This window comes from Gobius niger, assembly GCF_951799975.1.
Source record: "Gobius niger genome assembly, chromosome: 16".
NCBI classification, from domain to species: domain Eukaryota; kingdom Metazoa; phylum Chordata; class Actinopteri; order Gobiiformes; family Gobiidae; genus Gobius; species Gobius niger.
The window spans coordinates 958,820-982,962 of NC_136867.1; the positions used below are offsets into that span (position 1 = coordinate 958,820).

General features: G+C 45.2%; 1 protein-coding gene across 5 annotated transcripts in view; it reads right to left on the reverse strand.

The window, feature by feature from the left end:
* qkia (QKI, KH domain containing, RNA binding a) overlaps window positions 1-24,143 on the reverse strand; it is a 150,906-nt gene that overhangs the window by 94,661 nt on the left and 32,102 nt on the right. For all 5 annotated transcript variants that reach the window (XM_079573220.1, XM_079573221.1, XM_079573219.1 and 2 more), the window contains exon 2: window positions 3,262-3,404. In XM_079573220.1, the coding sequence (XP_079429346.1) occupies window positions 3,262-3,404 (143 nt within the window). The remainder of the gene's footprint in view (window positions 1-3,261; window positions 3,405-24,143) is intronic.

Here is a 24,143-nt window from a genome sequence, read left to right on the forward strand (position 1 = left end):
GGGGAAGGGAAAAGTGTGTCTGAGCGGAGCCGTCGTGGGCTTTCTGGGGAGGAACTCCGATTGCATCACGCAGGCGCCCGTGCCTCTCGGATGTGGGAATGTGCCGGCGGCGGACGGAAGCGGCTCGAGTAATGACGGTTGGGCTCTGGTGTGGCGTTTGGCGAGGAAGCGACAGCGCTCCCACGCTCTTGCATCACGGACGGGGGAAGACTGCAGCAGCGCACGGGCAGTGGCTCAGGTCCAGCTGGGGGAAATGAGGGAAATGCTTTGGAGCAGGGCTGTGCGATATGGCCAAAAAAGAAACTTCGGTCCCTAAAAAATTGGAGTTTTTATTTGATTTGATTTTTCAATGCACTTAAAGATGTCAGTAGTTCCAGTATACTCTTACAAAACTATATTTTTTACTGCTAAGTAATATCTTATTAACCACAAACGGACAAAAGGTATCTGATTCGTTTGAAGTCAGTGCCAGCATGGTGCATTTTTATATTTGATCACTTATCCTGAGCCTGTGGTCTTAAATGTGTTGCAAACGTCTCGATTCATTATAACTCAGAATGAATCATAAGATATAGCTATATTATTATATAGCTTATTGGCTAAAATATACAGGATCTAATAACACTGTTAAAGAATGTAAAGCTGTTAAAACAAGATACTTTCTCACGTGAGGAAAATGTTCATATTACTGCACCCGTCTCCTCCTCCTCGGCTGCCCCACCCCAGGGCATCTTCTTTCATTTCACTGTGATTATTCCAAAAGAACACAAACCACTCCAGCCCTCTGCCTCACACGCGGGCCGGAGAGCAGGGGTAAAGTAGCCGTCTTTGTCCAAACCAGTTTACGTTCAGGGCTCCTCAGCACTTTCCAAAGGCCACAAAAGTAGCAGTAAAAATCCATCCCGGCCCGGCAGCTGATTTCCCCCGGCCCCGGCTCGGCGGCTATAAATATCCCCCCGCCGTTCGGTATTTCCCTCTCTCGCTGTAATGACCGCGCTCGTCCGCCGGTGTGAACACTGGTGCGCACAGAGCCGTGTTGTTTAGGGGGTAAGGTCGTCAGTGAGTCACCGCGGCCACCAGGGGGAGGCCTCACTCGTTTAGCAGCTGCCCTGTGTGGAGCTCGTAAACACGGTGCCGAGTTACAGGCGTGGACACAGCAGGCATGCAGCGGGGCACGGCGGGTCAGCCCGGTATAGAGCGCGGCCTCACGTGGAAACACTTGTGGAGGTGTGAGGACGGACCGATGAAAGGTGAAGGTGACGCACGGCTAAACCCAACGCCGTGACGTCCGCGGGCAAGTATGACATTTAACATTAGCAAGACACTATCCAATACAACTACGTGGGATTAACCGGAGAAAAACACACACTAAATACTTTATCAATACTTGTGTTTGGAGGCACTTCTATCCTGCAGTAACAGCACGCTGCCACAGTCTGTGTTAAAGCACTTTTCAATCTTAACACATCAATAAAGGTCAAACACAATTTGGACACATGACCATTTTCTCTTTTTACACATATTATTACACATTACATATTATTTATCAATGACTTACTGTATCTAGGGCTGTCACGATAATTACTATATCGACTTATCGTTCAATAAATAACAAATAAACTATATATTTTTGGGCTCGATAATTATCGTCTGTACATTTATTAGCATTTCCCCCTTATTTTTCCTTTGTAAAACTTTATTATATTTCATGTTTATTGCAGCTTATGTAGTATTTCAGGATAGTTTGATGCACTTTTAGAACAAAGGTTTACTGTCATTAGGGTTGGGCCATATCGTCATCACAATATCATTTTTTGATATCGCTGTAATTTTTTATATCTTTATACATATTTATTATAGATATTACTATTATATCGGACAATATAATTTATGTTTCACTCAGCTCCATCAGAGCAGCATAATAAACACTGTAGAACACAAGGACAGGTGATGGAAACTGCTCGAGTAGATCATATTTGCAAGGCAAAGCCGTAGAACCAAACAAAAAAAAAGGAATAAAATATAATAATAAGCATAAGACTGGGATTTATAAGTAATTTGTCCATTGTCAATTATATCATCAAATATATCGTTATCTTGATATTTCTTCTTTTATATGGTGATATAGATTTTAGGCCTGCCCTGTCATGTTGATGCCTGAGAGTTGACAGTATCTAGTATCGTTAGAGTCAATAATATCGTTTATCGCGATACTTTCCTGCCTCAATATATCGAACTTCAAATTATTGAATCAAGAAGACATAACGAATGTAATAAAAGTCATTTTCTCTTTGGCTAGAAGTATGTTTAATGACCAGAGCTATTTTATCAATGTCAAACCCTGCTGTAGATTTACTGTCATAAATAAAGGAGAAAAACATTGAAAGTGTTAGAAGTGGTAGAAGCTTTTTGAGCGTTAGCTGAGCTGTTGTGTTGACGTATTAGTTACAAAGATTTGCACGGAGGGATTTTGGATCCGGTTTTGTTTTTGAATAAATGATCAAAGAAACAATCTGTAAATGTCAAATGTTTTCCTTGTTTTCGGGCTCAAAGCTAAATGATTCAGACTTCAAGAAAAAAAAATCAAGTACGAGACTGGAAAGATGGGTGTCTGCTGGTGCTACAGGTGGAAATGTTGGACCTTGACGCTATAATTTTACCTGCAGCGAATCAAATACACCAGTATGTTTAAGTCACCAGCTAAAGAAGTATTATTATTATTTGTATATTCACAAACTTGCTCAAGCCGGCTTTTTTCAGGTATTCGGAATCCATTATAGAATATAAAATATTCTATATTGATCTACCCTCCTCCCCTCGCTCCCCATCAAAAGTAACGGTGCTTCCTCTTTGGCTCCACAACACAGCTCAGAATATGAGGAAACAAAGAGGAAAATGGTAAAAAGCTACAATGAAAATCGATTTAACAGAACATATCCTTTAACTTTGTAAACGAAGATGCCAAATCCTTAATGATGAATCGACGGCACACACGAGGCCAATCTACGGATGTCCAAACAGCTGCTGCAGCGACATGTAGGCCAGTGCAGAGCGACTAATAACACCCTCCGTCCGTGTGCTTTAAATAAAAGGCAGAGCCATTAGAGGAGAAGCGGCCTCTTCAAGCTAATTAGGGCCGAGTGAAGAGCGGCGGCAGATAAGGGCCGGGCTGCTGTGCGGAGGGCCGGCCTGCCCATCACCGCAGCCTGTGGCCTTTAAGCAGGGAGGGGGGGGTAGTGGAGGAGTGCGGTGTGTACTCACGTCGGGGTACTCTTTGACAGGCACGAAGAGTTTCTCCTGCAGGTGTACGATGGGTCCCATGGGCTCGGGCAGCTCCAGGGGGTGTCTCTCCACCAGCCCGTTGGCCGAGTCGCTGTACATGTCCTTACGCACTCTGTTGATCTCTGCAACACAGACACACACGGCGGTCAGGCATCCATGTGGGACTTATGTGCACGTGAATCTGTGTGTGAGGAGAACCGCAGCAGCAGTCAGGCAGCGATGTGCACAGAAATCACCTCAGTACCTCAAGATTGTGGGGGGTTTTCTCAATAATGACGATGTCTACCAAACAACAATTCAACATGACCCTGAACACGAGACATGGTCCACCTCTACGTCACAACCGCTATTTGAATGACTGCAATCAGTAAACCGCGAAAACGGTGATCATTTACACAGAACACTCAGCAAACCATTAACCCCCACCTCAACCGAGCCCATGTTCTCCAGTTTAGCTTTACCCAAATCTAAAAGCTTCTAGACTGGCGCTCTAGGACCTAAAGGCCAGAGTAAAGGCTCATTTGAAAGCTAAGAACCTAAGGTTCCTTTGTCAGCACATTTATGTCACATTTTTGCCACATTGTTGCATTTTTGTCGCTTTTGTGTTTTTGATACATTTTGGACATTTTTTTGTCACGTTTCTGGCGTCTTTCTGGTTGCGTGTTTATTGCTTTTCTGTAGCTTTTTTTGTTGCTTTTCATCACTTTTTAATTGTTGTTTTTTGTTCCGTTTTGAGGCTTTTTTGTCACGTCTTTTGTAGCTTCATGTTCAATGTTCGGTAGGATTTCTGTATGGTTAAGTCATGTTTGTAGAAATGTATCAAACTGAAAGAGGCTGACAGCTGTGAGAAGGACGGGCTGAGGACTTTACACATGTGGTCCACAGCTGGACTCGTCCCCTCTGACCTGACCCTGCGACAGAAACGGGGACGAGCAAACGTAGACCAACATTAGCATGAAAAGGACAATCGCTGTGGAACAAACTCCGAAAGCCGCAGGTCACGACCGGCAAAGCAAACACTAAAGCAAAGTCCATATTCTCCCATGTGAACACAGAGGGGGTTCACGGTTCCACTCCCAACAGAACATCCAGACTTTGAACCTGAGGGTTGTTTGTGAGGGCCTGGGTGCACTGACCTGTCACTGCATTCCCAGTTCAAAGGTAACATCTACTGCCACATCTGTATTACACCTGCCACTGGTTGTACATCCTAAACCGTGCACTTTAATATGCAATTATCTGTACTTGCATGTGGACTTCCCTTCTTGTTTCCCTGTACCTACACATGGAATTTGCGGGCTGTGATCAAGAGTATCTGCTAGTTGGCAATCAATAAAAATACAAAATGTGTCACAAATGTCAAAAAAACATGTATGATTACACTACAGATCATTCTGCACAGGCTCTTTAACAGTAGAAAAGTATATGTGAGAAAAGCCGGTGGGTAGAGCAGGGATCTCCACGTCTCATAGAACCTGGACACAAAGCCTGATACTTAACTCCACTGGGACCACTTTACCCAAACCACAGATTAATACAGTGTCCAAATACACCGGGAACATTAGGCACACAATAGAATGATGCCGTCCAGTCTCTAAGCTGTGTGGAAGAGCCATTTAACAGCCCACTGGTGGACTAAGCGTGTGTGCAGCAGCCATCAATGCTTCCTTAATGGTTTGGAGAAAAGTGCACATCTACATTTCCTCCCAAAACAAAAGAAAAACAACGAGAGAAGCGCCCAGACGAGTGACAGGAACAGGCAGCGCCGGCTGTGCTGGTAATTCTATTTCCTGTGGCTGAAATGCCACATTAACATAAGAGGGGCGTGCTGGGCCATCACCGGAGACGTGCACCGTTTGACAGCCTGTAATTTCGGCGTGCACGCTCCTCTCTGAAGCACACGCTCGGCCCAAAAATTACCTCCTGCCGCAGTCGGCCGATGAAATCATTTGTCTGGCTGTCCTCCTTCGGCAATCGCCCGGAGACAAAGGGAGGCAGAGGAGAATTAGGAGCTTTTATGGAGCAACATTTGAGGAAACTGTTGTGGCTTGTGTTTGTGCGGCCCTGGCTTTGTGTCGTCGGGCTGACTCAGCGGCTGTCAGGCCCGGAGATTTACCTGTGCCCTCTCTCACAGAAAATATCATCCGTGTCTGCCGCGCTCTGGCTCTTCTGTCAGACAGTGAAATATTGACCTTGGGGGAGTTTGGAGGGCAGAGGAGGAAGGCGTGATAAGACAAAGATAAAAGAGGGAGACTCGCCGGAGCACTGCTGAGCCAGCACTCACACGGGCCGCCGCCACTATTCACACCCCCAAAACTTGCGGGAAATGGATGGCCTGTGGGCCGGGCTGCAATCGTTTTTCATGGACACTATTTGTGCTGATCTGCTTGACCAAAAACAAAGCTATAAACACAGACGAGCCCACAAATAACGGCTAAGTAGGAGCAAGATTCACCGGACAAAGCGCTAATAAAGCCAGACAAACACATTCCCAAGAGCGGCCGGTGCTGCACAGCTGCAAATGAGCGCCTTTAACAACTGCAAAAACATCCAGAAAAGTCCCGTGGACGATATCGACACCTCTACTACCAGGGCAACCAAAGGCATCAGAGCTCACGCAAGGGCTGGGGGATGTTTGGTGATTTTTCTGATTGCGCCATTAGCTTCAGGACACCTCTGCTCTTCTTCAGGCTCCTATTACGACTTCATGAAGTTGTATTGGTCTAAAGTACGGGTTAGTAAGGGTTAACCGCCTGATCAACCCATATGGAGACAACCGTTTAATTGTGGTTTTCACAGGACACTGGATTACTTAAACCTGTGGCTCTCAACCGTGTCAACCTATAAACACAAGCCACCACCCAAATAAGAACTCAATACAAGTCATTTAAACGGATTACATTGTATTCTTTTTCGGTAGATCAATATTGTTGAGAGAAATGTCTTGTGGGAAAGAGAGTTCTCACGTGCATCTGTCTCACTCGGAGCGCGATTAAGGCCGGCCAATAGGACGAGAGGTCATGAAGACAGAAAAGACGGATGAAAGGACTGCCCAATATGAACACGTTTTCAATGCTGAGATGGAAAAATGAAGAAGACATGCTACAGGTGCGGTAGGTGCATTACACTATTAACAATAAACGATACCAGTCTGGTATTAGGACAGAGGTTTAAGTTCTACTGGTATTGAAAAAATAGACAGAAGTGACTTGGTTAGTTCAGCTCAAATAAATCATTTTTTACCCTATTTTTTTTTTTTTTCATTTTGTTCATTATTTTTGCCCAAAGTTTGCCCCATTTATCCCAATTCCCCCCCTCATTTTTCATTATATATATTTTCCCTATTTTCCCCACATTTTATACCTTATGTGTTCCACAAATTTTCCATTTTTTGTCACAATTTCCCCTCATTTCCCCCCAAATTCTTCTCATTTTTCACACATTTCCGACATCGTGAATGTGCAGATCTTCCACATGATTGTTCTCTAGGTCTGCATGGCAGATATTTTAGTGCAGGTATCATTCAGGTAAGGTTAAAGTAATGGTATCAGTACCCAGCCCTACAGAACACTGGCTTATTACACCAAAGATGATTCAATCAGTTTGGGACTGGTTTCCATCACTCGCACACAGCCAGGCCTCGCTCCACAGGAACAGCTCCATTAACAGACCAAAATAACCCTGTCCACTAACTCCTCTGCCCTGTGTCCTGCGTCCTTTGTCCTGTCTCCCATGTCCTCAGTCCCACGTCCTGTGCAGCTGTCCCGTTCCCTGCTCGTGAGACCCTTGTGATGGGGCTGCTTTGGCCGTTAGCCGTGTGTAACATGTGATCTGACCATGTGACTTCATAAACGCTCTGGAGAATCTGACCCCTGACTCACTCGCGGTGACTTCTATTTGGCAGCTAACTCCTTTCACAGTGAAGGCGCTGGTCTGGGAGTTCGTATCGGTCCGTTGCGCCAAAAGTGAAATTCCAAAGCTGTGATGTTTTGGGAAGACCCTCCCTGTAGGATACAGTTGGGATGAAGCAGAGGTGGGAGCGGCAGGAATGCTCCACACACCCACATCGCTGCGCTACAAACGTATGACAGAAAACACATGCTCGGCATTACCGGGGAATCGTTTCCAAATGCAGCGCAGAGAAGACATTTTCTTCTGACAAGCAGAGCAGCTTTTCTCCATTATACAGTAGGCCACATTTCATATAGATCAGCATGATTCAGCCACACAGCTGATGCTTCATATCCCTCACAGAATGTCGCTAATAGGACAGAAAGATGGGGACACTTTTTTACAAACACGAAAAATAAATGTGCAAGACCTTCAATTTGATTTCTGCTTTTCCTAATTTTGACGTCATTCAAAGCACGACTGTGTTAAGAAGGTTTAGTCAAATCAAGTGCCCAGTGTTAACTCCAGCCCAAAACACATGGTCAGAGGCAGGTTCTATAATCCAATGTGCAGAGAGTGAGAACTGCATAATGCTGCCAAAGGAAGAGTCCCAAAAGAACCATGTGCAGCTGCGTTTGTTTTGTGGAAAGTGAAACTGCGAGCTGTAAATCAGCTGATCGTTTGTTTGTTTAGGAACTCTTTTGTAACGAGAGTGAATTTATGAGATCAGAGGAAATACCTGATTATAAGCAATCTTTAAAAAAACATTCACATCAATCACATCACAATACGAAGTACTGATCACAATACTCTCAATACTTGTGCTTGTTTTTGTCCTGCACTCCTTTGGTCTTCCAGTAACGGCTACACAGCACTTTGTTACACTCTGTGTTAATGCAAAGGAACAGGCCACCGTTTTTACATACTGTGACATGCTCTTACCTGAGCTTAGACAAGTGGATATGGAACTGTCTGGTCTTTGTGTGTGCCCTCAGTCACGCAAAAAGACAAAAGATGTTGTTAGAATTTGGCCTCTCCCAATGTATTCCTATAGCTCCAAACGGGGTGAAGGTAAACGGGTTTTTAAGGTAAATATATGATCATAATTACTATCGCAATACGTCTCAGCCCTAGTACATAAACTGTTCTGTAAATAATTGGAGAAATCCTCTGTATTCTCTTTCTTAATTTTGATCATTGTTAAATGTTTTCCACAGAATATGGTGGCCCACGTTTAAATGGTGACATGCCTGATCAACAGAGATAGTCGGAGTTAAGATGTGTGACCCTTCCTTGGTTCCTGCCGCACTAAACTGCACGCTCCATCACGCTGCGAGCCCCCCAGTGATCAGCTCCATTCCTGAAAACGCTTAGCCGAGAAACTGCCCGGCATTACCCTGATAATATGTGACATGCAAAACATATCGAGTCCAACGCCAATTAACGCCGCGGCCAAACGATCAAATGTTCCATTCGGTGCGGAGACGGCGCCAGTCCCCTCCACTTAGGTTCATTTAAGATCAAACAGCTCCGCCCCCCCCCCTTCCTGCCTCTGCCCGGCGCGCTCGCAATTAATGATTTAAACAGGTGAGCGAGCAGCGGGGGCCCGGGCACAGACACCGCCGCGAGAGTCGTGAAGCTCCCGCACTCCCCAGCGCAAGAACAAGCCTTTCCACTTTACCTCGGCGCGCTCTCGGATCACAAAGCCGCGGCGCCGCAGGATTTGAATGCATCTCAAGTCTTTATTCAAGGCAACTTTATCCGCGACACTCCACTGGAAGGGTATGGGCGGGGGGGGAGAGCCGGGCTTCTCTTTAAAGCGCCGGGCACGCTGGCGAGGACGAGCCAACCATGAAAACGTATGCATTTGTGGGTTTATCGGCGACTCGCAGCTGCCTCGCTCGCAACCCCCCCCCCCCCCGTGAGGAGGGAGGAGAAAGTTGGGCGCCGCTGGAACGTGTTCCTGACTCTGGAATCTGTTACCTAACGCTGGGCCGATGCGCCGCCTTTGATGCGCAGTAATGAGCAGTGCGATTGTAGGTCAAGGAGTCGCTCCATATTCAGATCTACTGGTTATTTGTTCTCGTCTCTAACAATCACACGCAGCCGGGGGAAACGATAATAGTTATTTCAAATGATAGAAATTTGAGGACACAAAGATTAATTGCGACCAAATCAAAATCACACAATGAAGAGTGAAATGACCCCGCCGTTATTCTGTAGTGTCAGGGCTGCACGATTTTAGAAACATATCGAATTACAATTTGTCAAGATTCAGTTCACACGGAGCATTTTAATAAGATGTAAGAAAATAAAATGTTGAACTAATACAAGATTCACTTTAAAAGGATCTGTATCATGACATTTGTATGATATATTGTACCTCTACCACTATAGAGCACTCATTTGTGTGATAAATATAAGTATTTTCTGGAGGTATTTTTCAAACCCGGAAGACACAACGCTTTGATTCAGTTAACTCCGCCCCCTCTCTCCGCACATACAACTTTTGCAGTAGTCGAAATATAAATACACAATGCAGTTATTTGGAGTTGACATCTGCAACACAGCTTCATAAAAAGCTAATACACACGCTAACACACAAGCTAACACACCTTAAACACCTTTAAGGCGAGACGCTGCAGGTAAAAATTAAATGTAGAAACATCATTTGAAACTTGCTGTGGATTACTGATATACATATGGCCAAAATTGCTGATATTTTCAGTAACAGAATCTACAAAATGGAAAAAGCCAGGTTTAAATTTCTGGCTTAATCTTGTTGATACAGTCGTTACAAAAACATTTTCAGATGAACTTGTGATCTTGTTTAGTTTTTGAATAAGCCATTCACTGGGTTCAAAGCTCATTAAATCAGGCAGGATTTAGCTATTGAAAAATCCATCTGAAAAACATTCAGGTCTGTAGGAGCGACTAAACTTAAGATGTTATTTAAGAGTGGAATGAAAATCTCATTTGGAGAAAAGGGCCCTAAAGTGTCTCCCCCAAAGGAAATGACCATATTTGGATTACATTATCATCTCGGTCACAGGCTTTCTCAGTTCACTTTAGGACTTTTGGGGTCCCATACCGATATGAAGGGGTGGGGGCCGATAGCCGATATACAGGCCGATGTTTTAGGTAATTTAATTTAAGGTCATTTTTTTTATTTCTCAAATAGCCAATAGTTGCCGTTATGCACAGCTGATATTTTGCCCCTTTTTTAAATTTATTTATTTATTTTTTATGTCTGGTCTGATGAAGTAGGTGCACAGACTTGTGATGTTTCTCTGTTTCCCTGAAGTTGTGGGAGGGCTCATTATAAAGCTCTGACTTATCTCTTTCCATTGCAAAACGGGAGGTCTCTATCACTACCGGGTCAAGTACACTGTTGACCTTATCAGAAAAAGCAGATCCATCTCACCCAAAGCTATTGAGCCGTTGGAGTAATTCATATCAGTTGTTTCCAGCCAGTGGAAAGTGATGCGCCTGAAGAGGTTGAAGCAGCAGACTGGTTCGGAGGCGGCCTGAAGGGACTGGCTTATATTACATGTCAGCGACGGTCCCGAGACGCCGCGGGTAAAAAGCTCCGGCGTCAGGTCTTTAAGAAGATGGGCCGCTAAATAAACGGCTGCCATAACAAGAGTGCTCCGCTGAGAGGAGGCCCCATTTACTGGGAATATAGTGCTCTATTCACCGGGTTATAGGCGGGCGGATGTGTGCAGCGCCGTAGTAGATACAGTTGAAGAGAAGACGAGAGTTAGCTCAAGTGCCATTCACAAAAATAGCTGGAGCAAGAATGGGTTCTGTTTACGCCGCACAATACTTCACAGGACAAAGAGCTGCAGTAAAGAAGGATTGCTGTTCTCTACATTTCGTCTTGACCCAACTAGACATAGGTTCATGGTCCGAATGATTTACCTGGAGACACAAATGTACTTGTAGTTAAACTCAGTGCACTCTCATTTTCTGGCAGATTTTTTTGAGTAAAGAAAGAGGTGCTGTCATTGTCTATCATTTCTGCAATGTTCATACAATTATTCTAATTTTGTTCAATTCAAACCCTTTATGGAATCTGAACCTGGAGCCTGAGCTTGAACACCGAGGCCGTGCTCCTGATCGCAAATTGATTTTATTGTGTGAGGTTGCCTTCAGGGAAACGGGAAAAGTGTCCGAAGGAAAGAAAGGACCGACGCCTGAAAACGTCGTAGTCTCTCTGCGATGCGCTCTGAGCGTTCTGCTCATGCAGTTGCCCTCGTTCTGTTAGTGAAGTTCTCCATGATGTCCGTACAAATGATTTCGATGACTGATCTTACTGAGAGGGGATGTAAACTGGCCTGATTCACTGCAGCCCTGTGATTATTTCCTATGGGTTTTCTCTAATCCCTGACTTATAACGATGGTCCGCAGACCCTGAATACCTACAGAATGACATCTGAACTCAGACTGTGAATATACCAGCACACATGCTTAAAAGAGTACACCAAAACTTTCAAAAATCTTCATCTAAAAGATATTTTCAAAACTTACCCCTAGGGTTGGGTACTGTTAAAGGTTAACAGTATGGTGTGGGAAAACAAATGTTGGTACTCCTAATATCGTAGCTATGGACGAGTCCGCACACCCAGGAGGCGACAGGTGCATGGAAGACAGGGAAATTGATGTCTCACTGTTTCAGACATTTATTACTGCTGCAACGGTTTGGTCAAAGGACCTTTGTCAGGCTTGTACGTACTACTGGTATCGAAAAAATAAAGTATTGAAAGCAAGTACTGAAAAAAAGTCTTGTATCTTTAGATCCAAGTTTTGACACTGACTTGGTTGTTTCGCCCAATTCCCAATTTCCATTTATTTTTTCTCAAATGTTCACACCCAATTTATCCTTCATTTCCCCCTATTTTTAAAAAAAAGTAATGGTACCGAGCTCTGCTTTCTAACTACGCTAATCACCAAACTTCCTTATATCTCTTTCTTCTCATCTATCCACATGAAAACAAACAACAACAACTGCAGCATCTATCCTCTCTGCAGTAAAAGTATACCAGCCCATTCTGCTTCAGGCGGGACCCCCTGCTCTGATCATCAATATCAACATGAAGAAAAGTCACTTAAACACACAGACGGCAGCCGTGCACTGACCCGACAAGCTACGTAACCCGTATACGGCAAAACAAACACTCCTAAACGCGCCGAGACGCTAATGAGCTGTGTGTGCCAGCGGGTCCCAAAGGCAAAGTGGGTAACACAGATATAACGGCAGGGGGGGGCGACGTTGGCTCACCACTCCGCTGCGTTGCTTTGAGGTCGCCGCGGTTTCATCATCGGCAAAACACATTCAACCAATTTTTCATACACAGTCTTATGAAGGGTTTCCAAGACAAGGTCAAATTTGTACTTATTTTTGTAAGAAAGGGTGGGAGGGGGGGCTAAGTGTTGAAGATAATAAGTTGCACCACAGATTTGACAAATCCAAATCAGTTATCAGCCAGCACTGTTGTCTAAATGTTGAATTCCATGGACAAGTTGCATGTTTTTAGCTTACTTAGAAGGTAATCCACATTTGCTCTGGTCTGGTTATTTGGATGTAGTTGCATGATTCGTCCACTAAGCCTATCTGACGCCTTTGATCCCCCTCCGTTGTCTTGAGTTATGGTTCCCAGATAATCTCGTCTATAATGAGCAATGGGCCCCTCAGTTAAAACATTCCTCTTGCCCCTCACTTCATATTTGCCAATTTAACTTAAAAGAGTTTATTTAAGACGGTTCAGGGCCCACAGGACGTCAGGCCTCTATTTTAGACAAATGTGTAAAGCAGTGCATGTTGGGAGTTGTCAGGTGACTCCCTCCTGGCCCTCGCCATCAGTGCGCACAGTCTGGAAAAAGCTTCTGGTTTCCATTGAAAGGCTTTGCTTTAATGTTTTTGCTTTTTCAGGACTTCTATTCTTACTCTACAGCTCCTTAACTCTGTGGCGACTTCACCATGTCACTACCTAACTCTACAGTCTGCACATTCGGTTGGTTTTGTGAAGTTTGTATGTGTCGCAGTCACCAGAGGAACCTCATTAACGGAACGCAGATTTGAAACTTGTTTTCTGTCATTTTACAAATGTTGCAGCGAGTTGTAAATGATCAGATTAAATCGGTGGGTGCTCTGACGCGAAACAACATGCAGCTATTGTCCTCGGTTTTGTAGCTTACTGTCTGGGAAACGGCTAAGGGTCAAAAGCCTGTCTGAATAAATGTGTCTTTAGCAGAGATCGGATAGTCGAGAAGCAAACAGGAGGACCTTGAACTGGACCAGGAGCCTTGTTTTGGCGTGGAGGAGTGTTTAACTCTTGACCAGGACTCTCTTGAAAACAAATGGGACTTTGATGAAATTGGGTTAGGGATGTTCACGCTTTCAGCTATGAAAACAAACAAGCAAATAAATACATGTACTTCCCACCCCATGGCGTGGTCAGGAACTATATTTTGCTGGCATTGAAAGCTATTTTTGAAAGATATCAAAACTATTTACTTCCTTGCGTAGTGTCGCAGCCAAAAAAATAGCTTGGTCCCCCTTCCTTCCCCCTGGGTGGACGTCCTGGGGAATATGCTAAAAGCAGATTGCGTATGTGCCGTGATGGCCAAGAACAGCAATCAGCAAAGCCATTAATCATAACCAGTGGCGAAGGCGGCGTTTTCTGGGCCTGTCACGGTGAAGGCGCGCAGGTACGGAGAGGCTGCCAAGCTCCATGTGGCTTTTCCGCGCAGCTGCCAGCTACACTGATGCGCCGCTATAGGAGCGTGCCGCCGCCGCCGCCGCGCGTTAGCTTGGTAATTAAACAAAGTGCGGCGGACGGGCCGGACGGCGAATGGGAGCGGAGGATGGAGAGCCGGCTGTGACAGGAATCTATAAAATGACATATTGTGCTTTCGTCTGGCTTCGGTAAACATTGTGGACTCATTTAAGACAGGTGAGAAAAGGAAACTGAATGAGCAACACATGGATAAACCGTCTGAAATTTAGTGGGAACATCTCCGGCTCGTGCCCATGGAGATGTTGATTAAAAACGGCCAAATATGAGCTTGAAATAGGTTAGGCGTCTTATCCTAATCTATTCTGTGATTACCCACTACAAGCCGGTCATTAAGAGCATGTTTTGTGTTGAATGTTACACTGTGGGCCTTCAAAAGTAAGAGATAATTTGTCATCCTACTAATGGTTTTCAGTGAGTGTGCTCAGCTAATATCATTGAATGTTCCCACTCTGAATAGTCATCGTGACAATCTAGTTTCCAACATGATGGTCTGATTTGTTATGTTGCATCAGTGTTTTCATAAATGGCCCTGACAGCCCATCCAGTATAGCTGAATCCCCTCATATATCTCATGTAAGATAAGAAAAAGCTTAAGTGCATGGTACGGTATCTTTAAAAGGAGAGCTGGCTGGAAGCAGAGCGAGGCAGTCACTTGACAACGTGACAGAGACGTGTGCCGTAACCGTCCTGGAAAAAGGTGCTTGAGAAGTGGGCCAAGTGGAGCGCGGCCCGGGAGTCCTGCTGCCACGGCGGCGGCGACACACGGGCTGGCACCTGAACATCGGAAAGGCCGCGTGACGACGGCGAGCCACTTTCATTTTTATGCAAATCCGCTCTACAAAAGGTTTCAATTTAGGTTTTTAGTGAGCCGCGGTAATGGGCGCGGGAAAACGCTGCTTATGCATAAAAACAGGCGCGAGCAGAGAGAAAGTCCCCAATATTATTATCATTATTATTATTATCATCATTAGGGACAATGTTGATCGTCTTCAGGAAATGGATGGACCTCAGCTCAAGCTCCGTCTTTAGTGGATTATTGTGAACAAAAGCGGGTTGATGTGATGCCAATATTCTACCTTCAGTTTCTTTTTTGTCTTTGTTTTGTTGTCATTGCTCTGCCGTCCCATGAACAGCTAGCTTGTTGGCTAGCAGCGGGGCAGATGCCCAGAACAAAAACAAAGCAACGAAAAAGCCCTTTTCCAAGTGACTATGTGTCTATATAATCTTGATTTGGGAGAAGCACTAGATCAAATTTATAGAATGGTAAACCCAAGTCACCATAAGAAATTGTGTAATAAGTATAGAGTTCATGACCATGATGCCATATCGCTAAGCATCATGGGATTTGCAGTCATAATAAATTAATGAGATTATAAAAAAGTAAACACTGGAGATATTGTTACAGCTAAAAGTTTTTTCTCGACTTTGTATACTGTTTTAAGCTAATGTTAGTCTATGGAAAATGTAAGCACCCACAAACATGGCGGATCTCCAACTCTATTACTATAGAGTTTTTTTATTTAATATTATTAATGCAATATTGTTAATCGCAATTATTTTGGCCACAATAATCACAATAAAATGATTTTATCACTGTCCCCTGCCTCTTTACTTTACATGTGAAGTTAGCGTTGACACTCACTGAAAACTCATTTGGCTTCTGTTGCTATGCTGTTGCCAGGTGCAGCCTTAATAAAGTGAAAGAAAAAAGGGCACATCTGCAATGACTACTACCAACAGGACTCCGGCGACCTGGGCGACCTGGACTGCTACAACAAAGCGTGTTAGCTCGTCTCGCCTGTGGTTCTTTCTAACAGCTTTGGTTGACAGCGCTCCTTTTTAGTCGTTCCATTGATCGTACCGTTGCGCGGCCTCCCTCGTCTCTCACATATCGACTCGTCCTCATGAGTGCTCTGGCAATTTTCACCCCGGGTTCCCGTGCAGAAGCACCCCCCCCCCGCACCCCCTCCACCCACGCAGGGAGTAATGAAGGCTGGCCCCTCGCGGCACCCATTACCGCAGAGCCATTAAGGCATCGTATGGAGCCAGCCCTCCCTGCCAGTTTCCCCCGCGCCCCGCGCTAGACCCCATCGCGCGCTCCCACCAGCCAGTCCTCTACGGCTCATTGGGCTGCCAGCGTGCCGCCCCCCCCCAGCCCCCACACCCCCCCACATGCGCGGCCTCATAAAACAGTTCCACATCATCTAACGTGATGATCCCTTGTTCTAATTTTAGTCGGCGCACTTAATGGCTCTGCGGATACTGGCAGGAACACTCCGGGCTGAGATGGAGAGACTGGGCCAACTCTCGGAACTTTATGAGTGACGTACAAGTGGCTGGTTATGGGCAGAGGCGGGGCGAGTAGCCAGAATATTTACTCAGACAAGAGTAACGTTAGAGTAACGTTTCAAGCAAAAAGTATCAAGTAAATGTTTGCACAAGCTCTCGGCAGTACAGAGGTTTCCTCACAGTAAACAAACACTCTTACGTCATTCTTACTGCCTTGTGTCTTCATCAACAACTATCGATTGTCTAGCAGTAGGCTCAATACATGCTGGTCTAACATCTCTGTTCTTTAAGCAGCTGTGATTAGCGTTTTAGCTTAAAAAGGTGCACTCTGGAACTGACCTTACTGACCCAGCGGCTGTATGGGTGGTTAGCATAGCGCCTTTGCTTTCCATCACCGTGACCACTATGACGCTCCAGAAAGTGTTTTTAGGTGTCTGGTAGGTTTTCTGGATGGAATGTATAGGTAGCCAGGGAGCAGTGAAAACCTACCAGCAAACTCACAACCAATTGGTCCTGGAGCGTTGTGGTGATGGAAGGTAAAGGCGCCATGCTAACCATCCGTACAGCTGCGGATGGATAATTGCTGACAAAACGTAGAAAGTAAGTAAAAGTTTAAAATAAAAAGACTTTGTGAAAATAGCACAAATAGCACAGCCTGAAAGCAACACTAAACCATGAGGTAAGCCAGCAGCAGGGCTCCAGGATACATGCAGGAATAACAAAGTTACTCACTACTACTACTACCCACGTCTGGTGTGGGGCAGCTTTTGGATGATTACGGACCGTGTTAATCGCTGGGGAAATGCAAATCAGAGTTTTGAATGTCGACGGGTCTGATATACTTTAGACAAAAACACACTCCGTGCTTCATTTTGGCATGGGCTCGCACGTTTATGAATATTTATGAACAGCTTTAGTGGCGAGCAGATGGGTCAATGTTTCAGACGGAATGTGTAACAGCACGCCTCATTTGTTTCAAAAGTGGAACAAACGGCCTGTGGAAGTGGCTTTTCCTTGTGTACAGCTCGTAAATAGCATCAGAAAACACCCCAAAATGGAACATGAACATTTTTCAAGTGAAAGCCAACTTTGTGATAACTTCTGCCGGAATAGTTTTAGTGATAAATGGTGTAGGACAGGCTTTCTCTGACTGTGGTGCATGAACTCCTCTTGGTGGTACACAGAGGAGTCACCACTGCGCTACTACACAGTATTTGTTTGATATCTGTTCCTACCTGTGTCCGCTCCAATTTCCTCACAGCCAGAAACAAGCTTGTTTTTTTTACAGTGAGCTCAGTTTAGTTTATTTGGGCAGTTTACATTTCACCCTTTTTTTCTCCAGGCTTTGAACCCTGCAGCTTAAATAAATAAATACAAATCTTTCTGTGTAAACATCACGTTACGAGGTGGACACCTGCGGCTTATTGACAAGTGCAGCCTGTGTGTAAAGGGTCGTTCCACCAAATCAGTGCTTTTCTGCGTCTCGAGGAAAGAAACAGCCACGAACTGGCGATCACAACCAACGTGAAAAACAACTCTTACATATTAGTTAGACAGCTTCAAAATGATTACATTATATTTAACAATAGTTTTAGGCCTAACATCTTTAACATGGTAACATTTGTGTAAGGTGAAATATATGCCATTTACAAAACAAAAACGTCTCTCTTTTTAGCTCAATTGGGCAGAACAATTCTAAAAACAAAACGTTTTTAAATTTAGTTGGTGCAGCATATATTCAGGTGCGCTCAATAGTCTGAACACTACGATAATACCAACTACAGTAGTATACAGTTTGACATTAGATTCTTCTATTATTCCTTCCTGACAATCCCAGTTACAAAACACTGTAGAAAATGATTTTCAGATCTATGTACAAACACACGTAATTAAACCATGACGAGTCGCCTGCACCACCCGGACCCGACAGCAAGTGTTTCCGTAGTAATAACAGAATCAGAAATGTATGTGTTCAATTTTCTATACCCAGGCACAGACACACACATACCACATACATGTGCAGGAGCTAACGTAAAGCTAACAGCTACAGCTAGCACCCATAAGGGTAGGCATTCAGAAGGTCTGTTCCGGCTTCTCCCTATGGGAACATTGTTATGCTGTTCCAAATCCAATTCATCCATCTGTGACTCTGCAGCCTCAATAAATCAGAAAAGCACTAAAGCACTGCATTTGAGTTTGGGTTGTCCGTTTTTTGAAGGTAAATGTTTCCATTCCGATTGATGGAGAAATGTTTAAACAGGCATTCCTCACGTTTAAGCTGGGATGTTAAGAGAACAGATCATTGTTGGTAAGATCTTGATTCAGCTGCTCCTTTGGTTAGTCAGCCATAGTTAATCAATCACAGTGAAGCAGAGACTCTCCGAACAATCTGAACTTTAACACATAAAGCTCATACGCAGCTACTAAGTGGACAGTGATCTGACTTCTTATTTTCCCACAGCCCAAAGTAGTACTAACTTTTGAAGCTGAAAAGAATTCCATTAGCCTGAAAAGTTGTAAGCTACCATAAAAAGCCATTATACCACAATGACAATTAGTGTGACGAAAGGCTTTAATTTCAGAATGGGCTTTAAGTGCCTAATATAGTGAGGAGTAGTTGGTAATCCGACGCAGCGGCGGCATCCCCTTCCTTCCCTCGCCGTCTCCTGGCTCAGCGCAAACAGAAAAGGCTAATGCACACAAACGCAGACTCAGGTTCCTTCCCTCTGAAATACCAACCAAAGATAGACCTTTCTTCCTGCTGCTTTTGCAATCTAAAGAGCCGGGCGATATGTGGCGTTAAATTGGAAACCGCCGTAATAGTCATTTAACGGGCTCGGGCTTTGAGAGCAGGGGGGAAACCTCAGATGCTGCAAATGCTTTCAAGAAGGAGAGGGAACTGAGGAGTTGGGGAGAAGGGGAGTAAGGTAGCTGGGAGAAAATTGGCGCGCCATCGAAACTAGGGGGGGGTTGCCAGGTCGGGACAGGTGCTTTCAGCCTGCCGGAGTAATTAAAATGAAGACAAACACGGTCTAAACACGGAGCGGGGCTTTCGCGCAATCAGCCCGACAGATTGCGGGGAGGCCGTCTCGGGGGAGCGCCCTTCACCGTCTCCCCCCCCCCCCTCGGCAGTCGGATCGCACAAGTCGGCGAGTCCTGCTGCTGGCTCGTACGTACGGTCCAACTAATGCCAATTTACATCATCGCTGCAGTTATGCAAAGTCTTCTGTGTGGACAGTGAGCGCTTTCCGTCTGTTGGTATAAAACGGGCCAGGACAAACAAACAAACGGCGAGAAGGCGACAGAGAAGCAAATTTGAAGCGCGTGCGTGTAAGGATTAATTGGCATATGCCTCAACTCGGGCTCCGCAACGGGGGAAAATGGGATTTCTGACGACTGTCGCGAATATTGCAATAACAATATTCCACTGAACTTAACCAGTGTGTTCCAATACCAGTTTTTATATCCGATCAGATACCGATACTTGGGTTCAGAGAAGTCGCCGATACCGAGTCCGATACCACAGTAAGGGAATAAAACCAATAACAAAGCCTGTAAAAATATGCCAAAACTACTGAACATGAACTGTCTGTATATTGACTAAAGTCTGTGCATTGTGATTCTTCTTTTAAACGAAGAAGAAGTCACATTTTGGTATCGGATAGGTTTGGGTTTAGGTACTCACCAATGTCAGGATAATCTGTGGTATCGGCATAAAATCCGACACCAGTATCGGTTTCGGAACAATCCTAATTTTAAGACATCACATTTCACTGAGGCACGACACGGCAGGTGAAAAGGATTTCTCACACAGTGGTCATTGTTGAGTTTTTTAGCTCGTTTTCTTCGTTTGAATCTCAAAGTATTGCGATGCTTTGTCCCAAGCGAGACAGAGATTTCCAGGAAGAAACTTTCCCATTTCTTATTCATTCAGAAATATTGACATATGCATCCACGTGTACTGCGAAAGCCGACTGACGTTACCCAGACGAGGTTTTCATTCCACTCCTAAAACGACGACATCGCCACTTTACTTGCTCCTACAGACTTTAAACTTTACAGTCTTGGACTTGGGCTTTTCATTATTTCCAACACCATTTCCATTGAGTGATTCTTCTTGAAGACATTAAACTATGAATGAACACATGGGATTACGGAGGAAACTAAAATATTTTTTTAATCTGGATACAGGATACAACTTGCCAATCAACCTTTGGGCCATAATGAGAAAGTCTAGAACATGGAACCACCATCTCGAGGTTGTTCTTTTAAAACCTAAAGGCTGTGAGTAAAGCCCAACACTTATTTCCATGACACTGTCTTCCTCTGTTGTCCCTTGCCATCCTGATTTCCAGGCTGCGTGGGAATGCGGTATATTCAGCGAGCTCCCCGGGCAGAAACGTGTAAAAGGCAGTACAGGATGCACTGCGATGTGACACTTCCAGATAAGCCCCGCAGCTACAACAACAACAGCAGCAGCAGCAGCAGCAGCAGCAGCAGCAGCAGCAGCAGCAGCAGCAGCAGCAGGAGCAGTGAGAGCAGTGAGAGCAGTGAGAGCAGTGAGAGCAGTGAGAGCCGGGATCCGTGCGGTCTCAACACGACCTGCTTTATTCTGCTCCGGACCCAGTCTTCAAAAAGGTGTCGACGAGGAGCCGCGGGGTGGGAGAACGCTCTGCCCGGGCTTATGAAAGCCTTCACAATTATGTAGAAGGAACTTTTCAGGCCTCGACCAGATACCCGCTGCGTCGCACGACAATGGCAGGAAAGGTCCGAGCTGTCGGGAGGAAGCTCGGGCAGGAAGGAAACGCTCGGCCTGGCCGCGTGAGAGGAGGCGATAACGGGCGAGCGCTTCCTGTAACCAAGGCGACGGCAAATAATGGAACAGGAGGAAGAAAATAATAATGGAGAGGGAGGACCAACAAAACAAAAAAAAAGAACCGTCTCGATGGCGCTGTTGACTGAAGCGCTTACTTTTGTCCCCGGCAACAGGAAGGGGCAATCATCCAAGCCTCCGAGTAACTGCAGGACAAATTCAGCAAATCAATAGAAAACTGTGGTGAAAAGGGAGGTTCTCAGTCGATTAGAGACCTTTATGTAAGCGTATAGGGGAGGAGTTTTCCCTGCTTTGACATGGTTTACATCTCATCCAACGTGAGTCTATTTGAGATGCCTATCGTGCACGATCAGTCGGACACCAAACGAGCTGCAGTCCCACCTGGACGACACACTAAAGCCAACTCAAGTGCCGACTGCGGTTCAGGTGGATGTTTGAAGGCCCCGTGGCACAGATCTGGAGGTGGATCCTCAGAAGACAAAAAGTACAACGTCATCTCACAGAGAGAAAACTCAAACATTAACTGCCACTTAACCCAAGAATCCTGTGCACTTCAGAACAGTGAATAGTAAAGATCTAAGTTACAAGGCTAATGGGTAATAACTGTTGTTTGAAGAAGGATATTATGGCCGGCCTCTTCACACTATTGTTGTTGGTTTTCATTCTCCTCTTCAAGTGCTGCATGTTTAGAGGTCCTTAGCTCTGACCTCCACGACCTGAAGGCTCCTTACAAAGTCTTCTTGATGAGAATTCTTCAGTCGTCTGTGTTCGTCTTCTCGAATACCTTGAAATATGAGCGAGGCCATTAATCTGGGGGGTGACACTGCATTACCTTAACAACTACAGCCTTATTGAATCCATAAAAGAAACCATTTCCAAAGGAAGTCTTCCATGGCTGACTCGCTCGCTGCTGTCTCCGTTGTCAGGAACGGCCAGCGTAGACCAGAATATGACAGCGGAGTTCGAGAGCAGATGGAAAAGGGGCAGACACAGCACAGAGGCTGTGGGGGGGAAAGGTTAAACTGTGACAGAATGAGCAATGCGAATGTTTGCCGTTATTAGGGAACGAGGTCGAGACACGCACGTCTAACAAAACGCCGGTGGCTGAGTTTGACACAGAGCAGGATTCAAGAGAGCGTTTTGTGGAGCTAGCATCTGCACATTGGCTCGCACAGTTGTTTCAACATCATCGTGCAAACGTTTACCAGCCCATTTTCATTTGTGGGTTATCGAAATGTAGCGGACATCTCTTAGTGAGGGCTAGTGACACATACGTCAGCTGATTTGTGGTTGTGATACAGAAAACCTACACTTCCGCTTCCTCCTTTGCTGTGTGTGAAGGATCTGCTGACTCATGACATGGAGTTCTCCTTCCAACAACAGAAAAAACAAACTCCGTTTACTCTTTAGCCATGAGGGAACAGGTTTTAGATTTGGTTTTGGATCTGCACAAGTCCAAAATATTCTCATTTACACTAAGATGACAATTAGCAAGCAGATACTACTCAAAAAATCATTCAGTTTATCAGCAGAAAAAAAAGGTGGTTTGGTCTTTAGTTGCACTTGCATAGAGCTTACAGTAAATACCAATATAGTATCGGAATAAAAGTTTAGGTACTGCTGGATCCAAGTTCCCCTTCTGGAACCGCCACCTTAACGTGGTGCAGGGGTTTGACCCGAATGATCCCGGAGCTCTGTTGTCGGGGGCTTCGTGCCCCTGGTAGCGTCTCCCAGGGCAAAAAGGTCCTGGGTGACGGGTCAGACAAAGAGCGGTTCAGAAGCCCCTTATGAGAGACCAACAGGCCCGGTTAGAACCATGAGGCCGTCCTTCTGTGGACCCACCCCCTGCAGGAGCCATGGGGGCTGGTGCAGTGTGATTTGGGCAGCTCCAACAGCTACGGCCGGAACGACCCGGAAACTGACTATTTTTTCAACAACAACAAAAACATAGAAAAACATAGATATATGTTTTTTACTTTTCTCTTTTTTTTTTAAAACCCCAATTTATTCCCCATTCTCCCCAAATTATTTCCTATTTTTCACACATTTCTTGACATTGGAGATGAACCCGATATTGTAAATTTGCAGGTCTTCCACACATTGTCGTTCTGGTTCCGGATGACAAATCTTTAAATATCAGTATTGGAAAAAAAAAATGTGCTCAGCCCCACCTCCTTCCAAAGGAGATTGATGTTCCAAACAATAACACAAAGCAAAGTGATGCAATCAAACGTGCAGTGCCGGTTACAGCTTGCGTGCTCCTTTCGTCTCTTTTGCGAAACACGAGCAGCCTTCCTCCTCGGTTTCACCGTGTTGCGAGTTTAATGAAGCGCAGACTTTTTTGAAGACAACGCTGCGTTTTGACAGCCGGTCCGTTTTCTTGACACATGTCCCTGATAATTCCACACATCCAGCCAAACATCACAAGAATCAGCCGCACCGAGAACCACGGCGGCTGACGGCGAAGACAAACACGGAGTCTGTCACTTTTCTGCCGCAACCCGCAGTAACGACCTCATCGCCGACGCCGGAGTCTGTTTACCTGCGCCGACCCGTGGGCTTTATAGGGCTGTAAATGTCTGCGCCTAATCGCTCCCTGTATGGGGCCGTTTGTCGGGTCGTAAAAGCAGAGTCCTCCTTCAAAATCGCCGGCCTTTTCTGTTTTCAATTTGTGATGAGAAATAAAAGGTCTCCTTAAGAAACACAACTTTACAACGGACTGGGAGATCTGGTGACTGGTTTCCAATAGACAACTGGCCAATGAGCGTCTTCCTTTCAGAATCAGGGACCAGCACAAACTAAATTCTGTGTTCAATTCAACCTGGTTAGAATTCAAAATTAAATGAATCCATGCAAAATTAGAGTAGATTTTGTTTTGTTTCGTGTTCAAAATAACTTCTCCTGGACGTGGCTGTTGGAGAGAAGCCACTTTTTTGGGGCAACTCTCTGCCTGTCAAACCACTGCACTTCTCTTTGAGCCGTGCAGAACGGGAACCGTGCTGTGCTGAGTAATGCTATCGCAACACTAGCGTTGATACAGTGACTGG